The 14,141-nt window shown below is 45.5% G+C and overlaps 2 protein-coding genes across 16 annotated transcripts in view; one reads left to right on the forward strand and one right to left on the reverse strand.

Annotated features, from left to right (window-relative positions):
• Positions 1 to 6,878, reverse strand: part of FBXO11 (F-box protein 11) — a 78,969-nt gene extending 72,091 nt beyond the window's left edge. For both annotated transcript variants that reach the window (XM_080408031.1, XM_080408030.1), the window contains exon 1: positions 6,450 to 6,878. In XM_080408031.1, the coding sequence (XP_080264157.1) occupies positions 6,450 to 6,558 (109 nt within the window). In that variant the 5' untranslated portion in view covers positions 6,559 to 6,878. The remainder of the gene's footprint in view (positions 1 to 6,449) is intronic.
• Positions 6,879 to 7,099: 221 nt separating this feature from the next.
• LOC308071917 (uncharacterized protein) overlaps positions 7,100 to 14,141 on the forward strand; it is a 79,084-nt gene continuing 72,042 nt past the window's right edge. For 3 of the 14 annotated variants that reach the window (XM_080408032.1, XM_080408034.1, XM_080408033.1), the window contains exons 1-2: positions 7,100 to 7,227; positions 7,803 to 7,894. In XM_080408032.1, coding sequence (XP_080264158.1) covers positions 7,171 to 7,227; positions 7,803 to 7,894 — 149 coding nt within the window. In that variant the 5' untranslated portion in view covers positions 7,100 to 7,170. Of the gene's footprint in view, positions 10,475 to 14,141 lie in introns of those variants that run through there. The other 11 variants (XR_013931372.1, XR_013931373.1, XR_013931374.1 and 8 more) reach the window with 9 other exon arrangements.

The following is a 14,141-nucleotide window of genomic DNA, read 5'->3' on the forward strand; positions in this document are numbered from 1 at the left end:
GAACTACCATAACTGCTATGAAAGTCAGCTTTTAAGAAGTATTCCAGATTCAGAGATTTTAATCAGCTCAAAAAAGTTCACTAAACTTTCTAATAGGAAGCACAATTTAAACGATAGAGGATTCCTCTAGAGTGTTGTCTCTACTTTAGAATCTACACCTAGATCCCACTCTCCTCTTTTACAAGAATTTAAGTCTTTTTTAAAAGTACCAATATATTACAAAAGCAGATTCTGTAACTCACTGCATGGTTTAGTGCGTTTCTCCCCTCCACTCCCTGCTCATTTAATCATGAACTGAAGGACTCGGGCTAAAATCCTCAGCTATATTCAGATACTACCGTTTAGTACCATGAACAACAGAAATCACCAAGTATGCTTCCCCTCCTATTCAAGTGCTGAACAGAGAAACACCACATAAACAAGAAACAGAAGTACTTAACAACCAGAAAACATGAGAAGATTAGCTAATGGCAAAGTCAACTGAAAAAAAACTTCCATTTTCCCAACTCCTGTTAGTTCAGTTATGCTTTCCTCTCTCCTTTGCTTTTATCATCCATGCATTGCACAGTTCTGATTTACTTTTTCTGCATTGTCTCTTATAATACATAAGACTATATAGATGTAATCAGCCCAGTTTAGAAATCTTAGAGAAACACACTACCTCATCTTCTCAACAGACCACACAACTTACAGCCACAAGCTGTAAGAGGAACTTTTCAAGTGCTGCCACAGGTGACCCATATTACCATACACCTGGTGCATACTCACTCCCTTTACAGAAATGACCCCGACCAGAGAGTGGGCAAAACCACTAGTCCTCCCTCTGGTTAGCACCTGGCCTCCCCTGTGATACCACGGTACAGAGTAAGTGTGCTTAATGTGTCAGATAAACACATGCAGGCAGCAGCCACTCTGCACAAGCACTGCAAATTCAGCACTTGCTAGGCACACCAGATTTACCACGCTGGTGAGGAAACTGCCGCGGTAAAGCAAGCTGCAAGCCTGACGTTCCCAGGCAGCTGCTGGGCTGACAAAGCATTCACAGTGCTCCAATTGTATGCATATACATTAAATCCTCCATATCCAGTGCGCTTAGTGCCCAGCACACCTGCAGTAAAAGCCTGACACATTGGACAGCTTTGGTCTACTCCATAGCTGTGATTCTCCCAGGAAGCACCAGAGCAGGAGAGGGGCACAGAGCATTACCTTCCCCCAAAGCAGAAAGGTATCAAATGTTCCCTCTTAAACTGTTGGGCTGAGTTTTTGTAACACAGAAACTAAACTGAAAAAGATTTCCTATTTCTGGGAAACTAACAGATGTTAATAGTCTTACGAATGACAAAAATATGACAAAAATCATGGGCAATGAACATTACTGTGTGTAGCAAGAACAAAACCACTTGATTTTCATCTTTCTACATAGAAAGCTTTAGCATAAACTTAGGTACTTGTCCTACCTGAAGGACAACAGGGGTATGCAGACACTCTTTTGTACTCATGATGCAGAATCTGGCTTTGGAAAACAGAAGTTGTACTTTAAGTACCAAGTTTATAGATTCAAAACTTTTATCTGTAAGGTAGACTTTGGTAACTTTTCATTGCAGAAACATGGATTACATATCCATACGTAAATATATCTTTTCCCAGTCTAGGACTTTCTTTCAAGGAATATGGAAAAGTCTGAATTAGATTTCTTTCCACCTGGAGTGACTGATGCCTGACTTCTTGACTTCTTGCCATAAGAGATGATCCTACAAAAAACTGAAACCAATTTAGTTATTTTGATGCAAGTCTGGGCATTTGCTTCGGAGTAAGAGTCATTTAATCACAGCCCAGCACACACCACCATAAGCCTTTTGGTAGATATATTAAAAAAAATAATATCAAAAATATAGTCACGCATATGCTTACACACATGCACTTCTAACAGGGCCAAATAAAGACTCCTTAACTTTCCTGAGATATTTATCTCAGCATTACAAAATTCAAGCTTTGTGAGCAAGCTATCTTCTGGAGCTTAGTTGCTACATGTTTGCATCTCACACAGCCTAACCTACTCTTTTTCCCAGTACCTCAAGCCCTCATGTCCCCTATACAGACAAATGACTAATTCAATTACCTTGTGTGCCGACAGGCCAGCTGGTTGCTGCTTCTTGGCACGGGTAGAGAGGGTAAGTTATAAATGTCTTTCCCTCATTGTCTTCTTCCTCTACCCAGCCAATCATTTCCACAAAACTTAAGAACTTCACACTCCTTTGTCAAATCTGGTTGAAATGAGCTAACAAGTTCAAGTTGCGGAGTGAGAGACAGACAGACTGTATGGGTGTAGAAGTCTTGTTTTCTTTGGAAAATAGATTGGGGGGAAGGAGGGGAAGCAAACTTGAAAGGTAGGTTTACAGGCTGTATATATTAAATATGCCCCAACTCCAGAAGTATTGACCCAGCTCAACCCAACCTAAATCGGAGCTGCGACAGCTCCACCACACCCACAGGCATTCAGTGTTATCCCTTCCCTTGTACCAGCACTTGTGCCAAAAATCAACCTGGGGAATAAAAAAAAAAAACAAAACAAAAAAAACCCCCAAAAACGGCCAAAAAAAAAGCAGCAGTTAGCATTTGGCGCAGGCAGCTCCAGAGCCAGCTCACTGCCTTGTCACATGGACACTGCTACCACCTAAAAGGAACACACAGGATTGTGGCAGACGCAGCTGCCACGGTGCTACACATTTGGTACTTAACAGTATACAGGATCCAATCCTAAAAGCACCTAATACTGGACATAAAGCTCAGAACCTCATTAGTACCATATCCAGTAATGTGCTATGTTATAAAGGAGCACATATGCACTAATGTAGTTATTATTCTGAAAAGAACAGAAACAATAAAAAAAAAATCATGTCATAGCTCTGAGATTGGCAGTTTTAGCTGCATTCTGGACAAGATTTTTTTTGTTGTTGTAAATAACTAACTAACTGTCTTCTTCCTAAAACTGTAGCTAAACCTATATGCTCAAGGGAAAAAAAAAACCAAACAGGCACTATAAGCAAACACAGGAATATTTAAACACAGACATCACCCAGTCCAGATTTCCTTTTGGGTAGACCATTGTCCTAAAGAAAATGAAAAGACCATTCTATTTGTGCATCTTCTGTGCAGAATTCCAAAACCACAGAATAAACCACTGGCAACCCCACTGGTGACTGAGGAGAGATCAGGAGGGAGGTGAAACAGTAGCACAGTGTAGCCAGAGTGGCTAATATAGATGGAGGCAGGCATGAACAGCAGAACATAAGGCAAAACATCTTGGGAAGTATATCCTGATGACATCTTATCTTGGCTGTACAACACAGTGAGTTTGGGGAAGAAAAATTTTTTATCCGTGATCATTTATGATCTCCCTTCCCCAACAGTCAGAATACAGGTATACAGTCACTGTGTATCAATGTATAATATAGATAGCATGGCTAAGCATTTATTAGATCTATTCACACTACATATATAAAAACCATCAAAATAAGAATTGCTTCACAGTATAAAACACAGTGCTCTTATGATTTTTAAGCCCTTACAAGGAACTTTTGATGAAGGACTTTCATAAAACCATTTCTGTCCTAGTGATCTATTTATTAACAACAGGAGTCATAACTCGATTATTACCCAGTGGTGAAAATGTAACAGCTGTTACACAGTTGCAAAACACTGTCTACTTATGCAGCATTAAATAATAAATAAAGCTCAAGACCTGGTACATGTTTTACTAAGCAATCTAATGATATGAAACAAGAAGTTCCAAAGATTAACTACATGCTACATTATCAACTCTGCTCCATGATATTTGTACTTATAAAGTGCTGTGCTGTAATATGAGAAGAAATTAATAATAAAGAATAATTTTAATCACAGCTGTACTCACATTATCTAATAATTTTAAAAAAACCCACAAATTTAAATCTGAGGTTAATATAAACCCTTTCCTAATAACTTATACTGATTCTTTTGTAAAGCCTTTTTTAAGATGACCTACATTGCCTGGGAATAAAGGTGAAAAAAGTCACCACTGACTTGTGTGGTATAATCTAACCCTACTGTATTGGCTTATAATTTAGCAGCATTATTCATCATCCTTTACAGTAACAGCCCTGTACAACATGATCAAAGTCACAGGTAAAATTGCCATTATAAATGGAAAACTTCCAGATACAGTGGATCAGACTTTGTAAGTTCTGAGATAGGAACAGGAGCTGCACTAGACACCCCAAATGTAGATACAACAGCAATAACAGAAGACCCTAATACTGTGGATAGGTTTTTGGGCAAGCCAGACCTAATGCAACTGACCTTCAAAAATGCAAAGAAAAAGCCAGCAGTGATCGATATGGAACAGTAATTTCAGAAAACTGTGGAACTTGATTTTGTTACAATTTTATCACCACTGAATGGCAAACAGCAATGAACAATGTAAAAAAAAAATAAAATTAGGTGACTGCAGAATTCCACAAAACATCAGAGTAATACAAATAAATTGCAGCCTCATATTTTATCAGAAAAAGTTTCTGCCTGTATCTTTAGCAAATTAATAACATATGAACAGTTCGAGTCAGGCAGTCTAGTGCAAAACTGGATAATCACAGCATTTAATCCATAAGCACACCTTTCCGGATGCCTTTTAGAAATCCTACTTTTATCTGTTTAAACGAAAAAGTAAACTGTGGGGTAGAAAAAATTCTATATTCTGCATATGGACCATCGATGATGAAAATCCTCAGTGCATATCATTGAGAGGAGGAAGTTCTTTTTGTTGTTTTTCAGGTGTTTGGTTGTGTTGTTTTTTTTAAATGTCAGTATACCCGAGAAGTCATTTTAATTATATAATTACTGAAGATTTTGGAAGGTTTACACAAGACCCATAATTGGGCATAAGACATCACATCCTCTGGTTATATACACAGCAATCTGGTCTGGGTAACATTCTTTGCTCTGACCAATGTGTGCGAGGGGGGGCGGGGGAAGGAAGGGGAGGAGGGGAAGGGGGGAGGAATGGAGAATTAAAAATACTTCCTCAGATTAAATTTTCTTTACTTCATTTGCTTAAAATGTTTTGATTGCGTAAAACGCACTGAAATATTTATCACGATGCATCTCTGTAGTTAAAATACCTTGTTCTCGACGCGATATCCTAGATACTCAAACAAAAGACATTCAGATGACAATGAAGGCGCTTTTTTTATTTTAAAAAGACATTTGTACATCTAAAACTGCACCACAGATCAGTCTCCTTTATCATGCCAGAGTTGTGACAGCCAATGCATAAAAAATTAAAATCCAATCCACCAGATAAGACATGCAAAATGTCTCCTCCAATCCCACCCCCATCTCGCCTTCAAAAAAAAAAAAAAAAAAAAACCACCACCCCCCCCAGCACTGCACACAGGGAGCACACGCACACTCGCACCCCCAGGAGCCATCACCGGGGCGACAGTGCTAGGGCTGAGCCCCCCCCTCCCCCCGTACCCCAGCACTAGCGACCCCGCTCCGGGCTCCAACAGGGGAGGAATCCCACCTCGCCGCTTCCTCATCCCCTCAGACAATGGTGCTTCCCCCCATTAGCTCCAAATTATCACTATTTTTACGCTAGGCCCCGGCCCCACCGGCGCGGGCGGACCCGCCGGGCAGGGCTGAGGCGCGGGGGGCCGGAGCCCCCGTTACGTTCCGGCCGGCTCGGGACCGCCGGCTGCCGCGGCGGGGGCGGGCGGGGGGGGGAAGGGGGGCGGTGTGGCTGAGGTAAATAAATGGCCGATCGGCCGCGGCCCGCGCCCCCCCGCCGGGCGCTGTAACCGAAGCCTGGACGCCGAACTGCGCAGCAAACACTGCGCGGCGCGGCGGGCCGCGGAGGCTCGGCCAGACCCGGGCCGCCGCCCCCGAGCACCATTTCGCTCAGCGGCGGCGGGGAAGGTGTCGGCGCAAGTTGGCCGGCACCGACCCCCCTCCCGCTGCCGCCGCCTCCCCGCAGTCCCCGCTCCCCTCCGCGTCACCTCTCCCTCCGCCGGCCCAGGGGGCCCAGCCCGCCGCTCCCCGCGGGGAGGGACCGGCTCTCCCGGGCGAAGGCGGCTCGCCTCCCCACAGCCCCCGGGGACGGGGCGGGGGGCTCGGGGTGGCGTCGAACCCGCTCCGTCCCGAGGGGCCGGCGGCGATCGGTTGCCCCCTCCCCAGCGGGCACGGGAGCGCGGCCGGGGAAGGGGCCGAGCCCCCGCCTCTCCCCCGCTCGGCGGCAGGGCCCGGCGGCCCCGAGTCGGGGCAGAGCCCAAGCCAAACAAAGCGCGGCCTGAGCGGGAGCCAAGGGTGAAGCAGCCTGGGCTTTTCCTGCCGGTGCCCGGCCGGGCGCGGCGCGGCCCTGGGCCGCCGCTGAGCCCCGCGCAGGCCCCCGCTCGGCGCGGCGGCGCCTGGCTTACCCCGATCCCCGGCGGCGGCGGCGGCGTTGTTCCTCTCCTGCTGCTGCTGCACCGGGCGCGGCCTGGACACTCGCCTGGGTCTCCTGTTGGCGGCTCGGACCGAGTTCATTTGCCGACTCGTGTGGGTGGCGGGAGGGGAGGGGGGGAATCCTCCGGCAACCGGTGCCTCGTCGGGGAGGGGAGGGAAGGAGGGAGCCCCGGGGCGGCCGCCTCGCAGCAGCGGGCAGCAGGGAAGGCGGGGGGGGGGGGGGGGGTCTCCAGGCGCGGGTCCCGCCGCCGCTGCCGCCTCCTCGCCGGCTCGCTCGAGAGGCAGAGGAGCCGCCGGCCGCTGGCTCTCCCGAGCGCTGGCTGTGGGGGACGTTCGCGCCGCGGCCCCCCTCCCCGGCCCCCCCCGAAAATCCCTCTCTTAAAGGAGCCCCGCGGTCCTGCCCGTCTCAAGCCCGTCGCTGCTCCGTGGCAGGAGGAGCCATTGACACTGCCAGAGACACACATTCGCAAGGAGGCAACTGCTGGCGGCCGCGCTCCACCAATCACCGCCTCCCACACAAACGACCGGCGGCGGCTTGGCCAATCCCCGAGCCGCTTCTATGGGGCGCGGGGTGGGGAGGGGCGGGCGCGCGGCGCGGCGCGGGGTGGGGTGGCGGAGCACTATATAAGAGTCGGGGCGGCGGGTGTGGGGAGTGGGGCGGCTGCGCGGGGGCCGGCAGCGGCATGAGCGGCAATGGCGGGGCCCAGGCCCGGCGGCGAGCGTCAGGCGAGGGCGCGGGAGCCGGGCCTGGTAGGAAGGGCCGCGCCGCCCCGTCCCGTCCCACCGGATCCGCTTGAGGGGGGCGGGCCGGGCCGGCGGGAGCGGGCTCTGTGAGGGCAGCCCGGGTGCCTGTCAGCGGCCCGTACCGCCGGGGCCTCCGCAGAGGGAGTGCGAGGGGCCCGAGCGCCCGCAGGCCGCCGCTGGGGCCCTGTGACACTCTGGGGGAAGGGAGGCTGGTGGCGACTGCCGAAAATGCCTTGTTGTGTGTACTGCGTGCCTTGGTAACCCTGCCTTGGGTGTGGGCTCGGCCGTGGTGCGGCCGGGGCTGCGGGTGCCCTCGCGTTTCGGTCTCTACGGGCTGGCTGCGGATCTCCTGGCTGGTTGTTAACAACTCTTGGCTGAGGGCATGTCTGTGTGCCCTGGTCACTCGCGTTTGGTTACCTTTTGCTAATACGGTGCTGTTTGTCTTGGGCTGGCAGTTCAGCCAATGTACCAGGCTCCCTCTGCATGGCTGTATTGGTCATGTTGGTGCTCAGCTGGTGGCCTGAGATCAGAGGGGGGGGGGAAATGATTGAAGTTAGTTGTGCTCTTTTTTTCCTTTTCAGAAATCACTTAATAAAATGGATGTCAAAATCCAAGCACTAAGGAAGATACCTGCTCTTTGCAGGGTTGCTCAGGAGCCTCCTATGCTGCAAAGGTGGGTTTGTGTGTAGTCCTACTTAAATTAAGCACTTGGAGGCTGTGGAACTGGGGCCCGTGTGTGTGCCTGAAAAGCAAAAGTGTGTTACCTTAAGTTAAATAAATGACTGTAATTAAAAACACATGAGGCAGGAGCTTGTTCAAAGCTGACAAATGAAGATACAATGTAACTATAGGAAATGACAGCTCTAAAAAAAAAAGCCTTAGAAACATTTTTACTTGTGCTTTTAAAGTAAGGGACAGTGAAGGGTGCTTTTAAGTTCCTACCAGACCAGAAATAAACATATGAGAAATCTTACAGTACATGGCATTTTGTTGCCTTGAGGAATGACTGAAGAAACAGTGGAGGATTGTTTTCCATGCCTGACAAAAGTAATTCTTCCCACCTTCTCTAATAGTAGGGGAAGAACTAATAAAGTTAAGCATTTGTGAAAAGACCTTCATATGGAAAGAGAATAAATGTCACTCCATTTGGGGCCAGCTTCTGTCATAAACAATTGCCGGGCTACTGTAGTAAACATTCCATAGAGCTGCACAATTACATGTATGTATTACAAAAACATTTTTCCTTTTTGAATGGGAAGAATGACCATACCGAAGAACTGTGTGAACTTACTGTGTCATGGTTAAGGATATTCACATCATTAAAAAACTATAATCCCTAAAACATGGTCTTTTAATAGTTTAACTGCGTTTCTGTTCGACTATTCTACTTGTGCTCTCTTCACTGAGATCTAGCAAATGAATTCTTAGTGTCGCAAGGTTACCTGAAACTGCTCAGTATCAGTGTACTCCGAGCTTTTAGTACTCTGTCTAAATCTTTGAAAAGCTATTCAAGGGTCAAGATGGATGACAAAGTAATTTTCGCTTAAAGCATGGAAGAATTTAAAGCTTCTGGTATTAGAATAAAACTTCATTGAAAACTTGAATCGGAGTGGGCTTTAGATTTTAAAGTCTTGAACTAGCTTGAAACCAAATGATCTCTTGGCCTAAGAAAAACTTTCTGTAGTTGGCTTTTTAAGGTGGTAACTCATGTTAGGGATATGATGGTGGGAGTCTGGCAAATTTCCCTCTAAATAGGGAAAAATGTGAGTCTATGTATAAACAGGTCCAATATGTAGGCTCACTGACTTTAGCCAAAATGCATTGAGGGCAATCTCTGCAAGGTAATGCAGAAGTTTGTGAAACATGCTCTGAGGGGATACAGTGAGAAACTCATATGTTGAGTAAGACAAACTTGATGAAATTACTAAATAAATTACTGATTTTAGAGAAAAAAAGTGATAGCATTCATTGGTAGCTTACAAGGCACGGACTAGAGAAATAGTTACAGTGCAGATGTCTAATATTCTTGGCTGTGCTTTAGAAGGCCAGACATTAGAAAGCCTGAAAAAATCATCAAAAGTTTTGACTAGAACTCTGTATCTCATAACAAAATTAAACCTGTCCTATCTGATTTCGGATGACTGGGACTTGATCATTGTAACTTCAGGGTTTTTTAAGACAGTCTAAAATCTTGGCTCTCCTGTGCCTCCATTGCTGCTGTATAGCCTCTGAGAGGAAAATCACTATTCTATCATGAAAATGACACTGAAAGTCCGAACTAATATTCAGGCTTCATTGTATTGACCACTGTGGAGATTCTTTAAGCCATGCTGTGTGATGTGCTAATAAACCATTCCTGAATGCAGGTGAGATTTACACTGGCAGGATAATTTTGGCTTTGTCAGACAGCTTTTTATTTAAATTGGGAAGACAGGGAATGGAAAGTGGAACTAGACTATAATGTGATGTTTTTGCATAATTGTCCACAAAAATACTTGCTGGGCTGGTTGTGTTGACCACAAATCACCTTTTGATGACCCATGAACAGAAAGGCCTAAGACCTGGGTGAAGAGTTTATGTGGAACATTTATAGGATAAGCAGTTTGGGCAGAGTTGTCAAGTGCTAGCTCATCATGAGAGACTATCTTCTAAGCTGCGCTGAATTTCAAAATGAAGATGTATTTAAATGTTAATTATATTTGGTTTTCTGAATGTACATGAAGAGTTGGCTGCTGCTTTGAAGAGATGCCTTCCTGCATGGAGGAAGGGATGCCACAGAGAGCTTAGTGGTAATAACAGTAACTTGTTAATTATGTGCTAACATAGAATAGTTAAACCTTTGTAGCTAAGCTAATGAGGCAGTTTCATAGAGAGAAGTAGTGCAAGTTGTAGTGAAGGAAATACTGATACAGGGCTTCCTATTTGTGAGGGTGATACGCAGAGACAGAAGAGCGACGGATTCAGCTGAATTGCTCTAAAGTGAAGAGGACAGCTAAAACAACTTGAAGATCTGATCAAGGTAATGGAACAGCTAGGTACTTACTCCTTTTCTGGAATCTCAGCAGAGAATAGATGAGAGACTAGAGATGGTGTGGCCACAGAATGAGCAGGATTGGGAAATGGGTGTGGGGCAGCGTGAAATGTGAAGTCAGCAAGGCTGATTCGGGCCAGGGTGATCTGCAGGAATCACTGCTATTTTATTCCCTTTAAAGTACACATCTAGTAGCAAAGTAGACTGAAAAGCCTTGCTTCAGAGACCTCTACTGAAAAGCCTTGCTTTAGAGACCATTAGAAATGCTTTGAATGTGGGACAGATTCATGTAAGTTGGGATCATTACTTGCCCTGAGGATGTGAGTATTGCTTTAACAGTTGATCAAAACAAGTCTAGGATAATGGGTTTCAGTGAATGGTGATCTGTGAATTATTTCTGAGGTGTTCAAAAAAGATAAGAACAGACTTCAACTTGTATATGATGGCCTAAAGCTCCATTTAAAAATTGATCAGAAACTGCAAATTGGAAAAAAAAAAAACAAAACAAAACACCAACCACCACTGAATTGCTGGCTTGCGATTAAGTGGAAAATACACAGTATTTTCACTGGCTTTTGCTTCCTAATATTTGTGAGAACAAGAAATATTTTGAGAGCACTGTTGTAGTTTGTTACACAAAGCTCGCTGCAGAGCCTTTAGCTACAGCTCGTGGATTTGAGCAAGTAATGTAAATCAGTTTTCATCGTGCTTTTTAATCGGTTCAAGTGGCTTTCCAAAGGAGCCCCATGTCTCCCGCTCCTTACAGATGAAAGTGAAGCAAAAAGGGCTGAGATGACTTGCCCAAGAGCATTTACAGGCTATTAGTGGGGCCAGGGATAGAACCCAGGGTACAGGAGTCCTTATCTCAGGCTTTCTCTGCAGTGTCACATTGCTGCTTTCAGAAGCGCAAGACTTTTACCTATTATTTCTAACAATCTCATAAGCTGCCAATATATCCCTGGACTAAAAATACTGCATTGATGATTTGGGCCTGACCCAGTGTGGACTACTGACTTTAAATTCTTTAAACCTAGAGGGTTGTTTCTCATAAGCTTGGAAGAAATGAGCCTTTCAGAAATAGTGATACCTAGAACTGGTTGAACCTGCTTGCTGTGCTGCTGAAATTTTAATGCCGTTTAGCTGCGATTTTTCTGACACTCTGTTCATCTTGGTTGTGCTAATGCAGCTAAACCTTCCCACTTTTACAGGAAAAGACTCTTTAAATGTCCCCTCCATTTACCTGGACCCATGTCTCCTGAAGTCTAGCTTGATGTTAGGTGACCTTAGTGGGTTGCCTTCTGGGTGAATGTCTGTGGCTGGGATGTTTTCTCTGGCTGTACCAACCTGGTTTCTGCAGAAAGAATAAAGACCTTAGGGTGGGGAAATGTGTGTTGTTTCCTGCAAGCTCACATGACTGTTGCAACATGTTTATCTAACATGTTAATTTGATTCTGCCCTAACAAAAGCTCTCTGGAAGCCTGAATGGTACTTCAGTTCTCATTAACATTTTAAATAAGAGTAACTGCTGAAAAAAGTTCTGGAGGGATGGTGTCTGAGTTTTAAAACATTATTGGCTGGCTGTCCTGGTAGAAATTTTATTAGCAGATAGATATATATGCATCACCCATCTTCTGGCTTTTTGGGGAGTATTTTCAGGGGAGGGGAAATGGCTATGAAGCTCTTTATATGTGAGGGATGTCAGCTGATGGGGGGGAAAAGCACCCAGTTAATATATTTATTGGGTCACTAGCAAGGAGGGAGGGGTGGGGTGGTGGTCCTGTGGGCCACTGTCACAGCTGTGAGTGCTGGCCTCTCCCAGGGCTGTCACACTGGGACTAACGCATTGGCCCTTGAGAGTCAGAAGCAGGCTTGCAGCGGGGCTCAGTGCCATGCTCGCTTGTGCAGCTTGATCTGTGTATGGGGGCAGGTAGGAAACTGGACCAATAGCTACTTTTCATGTTAATGAAATTTTGAGAAAATTGTATGTTCAGTCTCAGCTATAAATCAGGATTGTAAGAGGTCTGGAGTTCAGAGTGAAAGGAGCAACAGCTAATACTAGAGATGAAGCCTGAATGACAATTTTAAGGTAGCATTGGGGCAGAGATGTCACTGTGCAGACCAGCCTACAGTCGATGATGGGAATTGATGTTGAGGTAGAGTGGATGGCATCTGTTGCATGTAGAGGTGGAACGGTCTCAAGCATCCAATCTTATCTTTTCAGCCTTGTTTTCCCAGTGACACCTGCTGCCCTCCACTGAAGTCTCCAAGCTTGGTTGTCTGGATTGTACTGAATTTAGGTATTTCAGATAGTCTGAACTCATACAAAGCAACATTGCTAAAATTAATTGAAATATATTGGGTAGAAATCATATAATTTTATGGGTCACCTGCAAAATAGCGTGATTCTCCTGAATATTCTGTATAGATGAAATAGAATACTGAGATATATTTTGACTTGATGGTTGTCATTTGTTCAAGGTTTACTTCTCACTACTACTTCTCAAATGTGTGTACAGAGATGAAGAAGCATGGGCTATACCTTGTATTTGTAGTTCCTCTCAAGTCTGAGGGGCCCAAAACTGAGCACAGGGTTCGAGGTGTGGCCTTGTGAGTGCAGAGTACGGGGGGACAATCACTGCCCTGATCCTGCTGGCCACGCTGTCCCAGATACTACTTTCAGTCCTGGAGACAAGAAACCAAAAGTGTCTGTAGTCTCACCATCAGCACGTGAATACGTGGTGGTTATGCATTTTGCTTCACTTTCAGCTGAAGTACATTTGGTACATTTTTGCCTTTACTTCAGATCTTGAGAGCAGGTGGCTGTGATGCTATTGGTATTATCTGACAATTGTACCCTACCAACAACTGATTTTGTTTACTGGTGGGAACAAGTTCTTCATGCTAAAAGGGAAGAATGTGAGCGATATTACAGTTTTTCACTTTGCTGCCTGGTAGGCTAATGCCATTTTATCCTGTACCCTTTTCTACAGAGGAGTTCTTTAAATACAGAAAGGGTGTGAAATAAATTCTCATGAACACACCCAGGAAGGAGAAAAAAAAAAAAAAAAGATGTAGCACATCGTATATGTATGTCTTGCCACTTTGCTCCTTCTCCAGGTTGGGCAGCTAGAAGAGAGGAATGAAAGTCTTTTTCTCCATCTTCCAGTGTCAGTTGGATCTCTCAGTCATGGCTTATCTGAGACAAGGGGAACAAAAAGGTCTAGTTAGCCTTGTTATTGAAAGATATTTCCCCAGAAAGAGTTTTTGAATATCCTGAAGAGCGTTTTGCAGTTAGGTTTTAAACTGTCATTTCCATTAAGAAGCAATCCTGCTCTTTGCAGGCATCTTTTTACTCCCCTCTGCTGTCCCCTGTTCTGTCAACTAGCATTTATGCAGCAGCACAGTTACGCAGATCAAGGAGGTAATCCAACTGAAAACTAATGCAGATGAAAGCACAGCTATTTTTCAGGCACATGGGCAAGTGTTAGCACAGAGAAGTGGTGGGAAAGGATGGCCCCTGTGTGGTGAAGGAAGCTTGCACAGATACTGGCTTAATGTGTTCTTGGGAGCACGCCTTTAGCATTTCCCTTTGGGCCTTTGGGTGAAAGTCATCTTTAATTAGATATGTTTTACTGGAATGCTTCGCTGTAGGATCTGTTTGGACTGCTGCTGAAATGCCACATTGTGTTTCTTGACTGAGCTATCCATTTAAGCAGGTGGTGGCATGTCCACAAGAGATGACCAACATGGGATCCCACAACGAGTATAGACTTCAAGCTGTATAATGACTTTAAGCAATTCGTTTCTTTTCATTGCCACGTGGTGGTGATGTTGGTTGTTGCCTTCAAGGAGCTTTGGATTTCCACTGCTGAGGGCAAGTGGCAGACAA

Source organism: Falco punctatus, assembly GCF_963210335.1.
Source record: "Falco punctatus genome assembly, chromosome: 12".
NCBI classification, from domain to species: Eukaryota; Metazoa; Chordata; class Aves; order Falconiformes; family Falconidae; genus Falco; species Falco punctatus.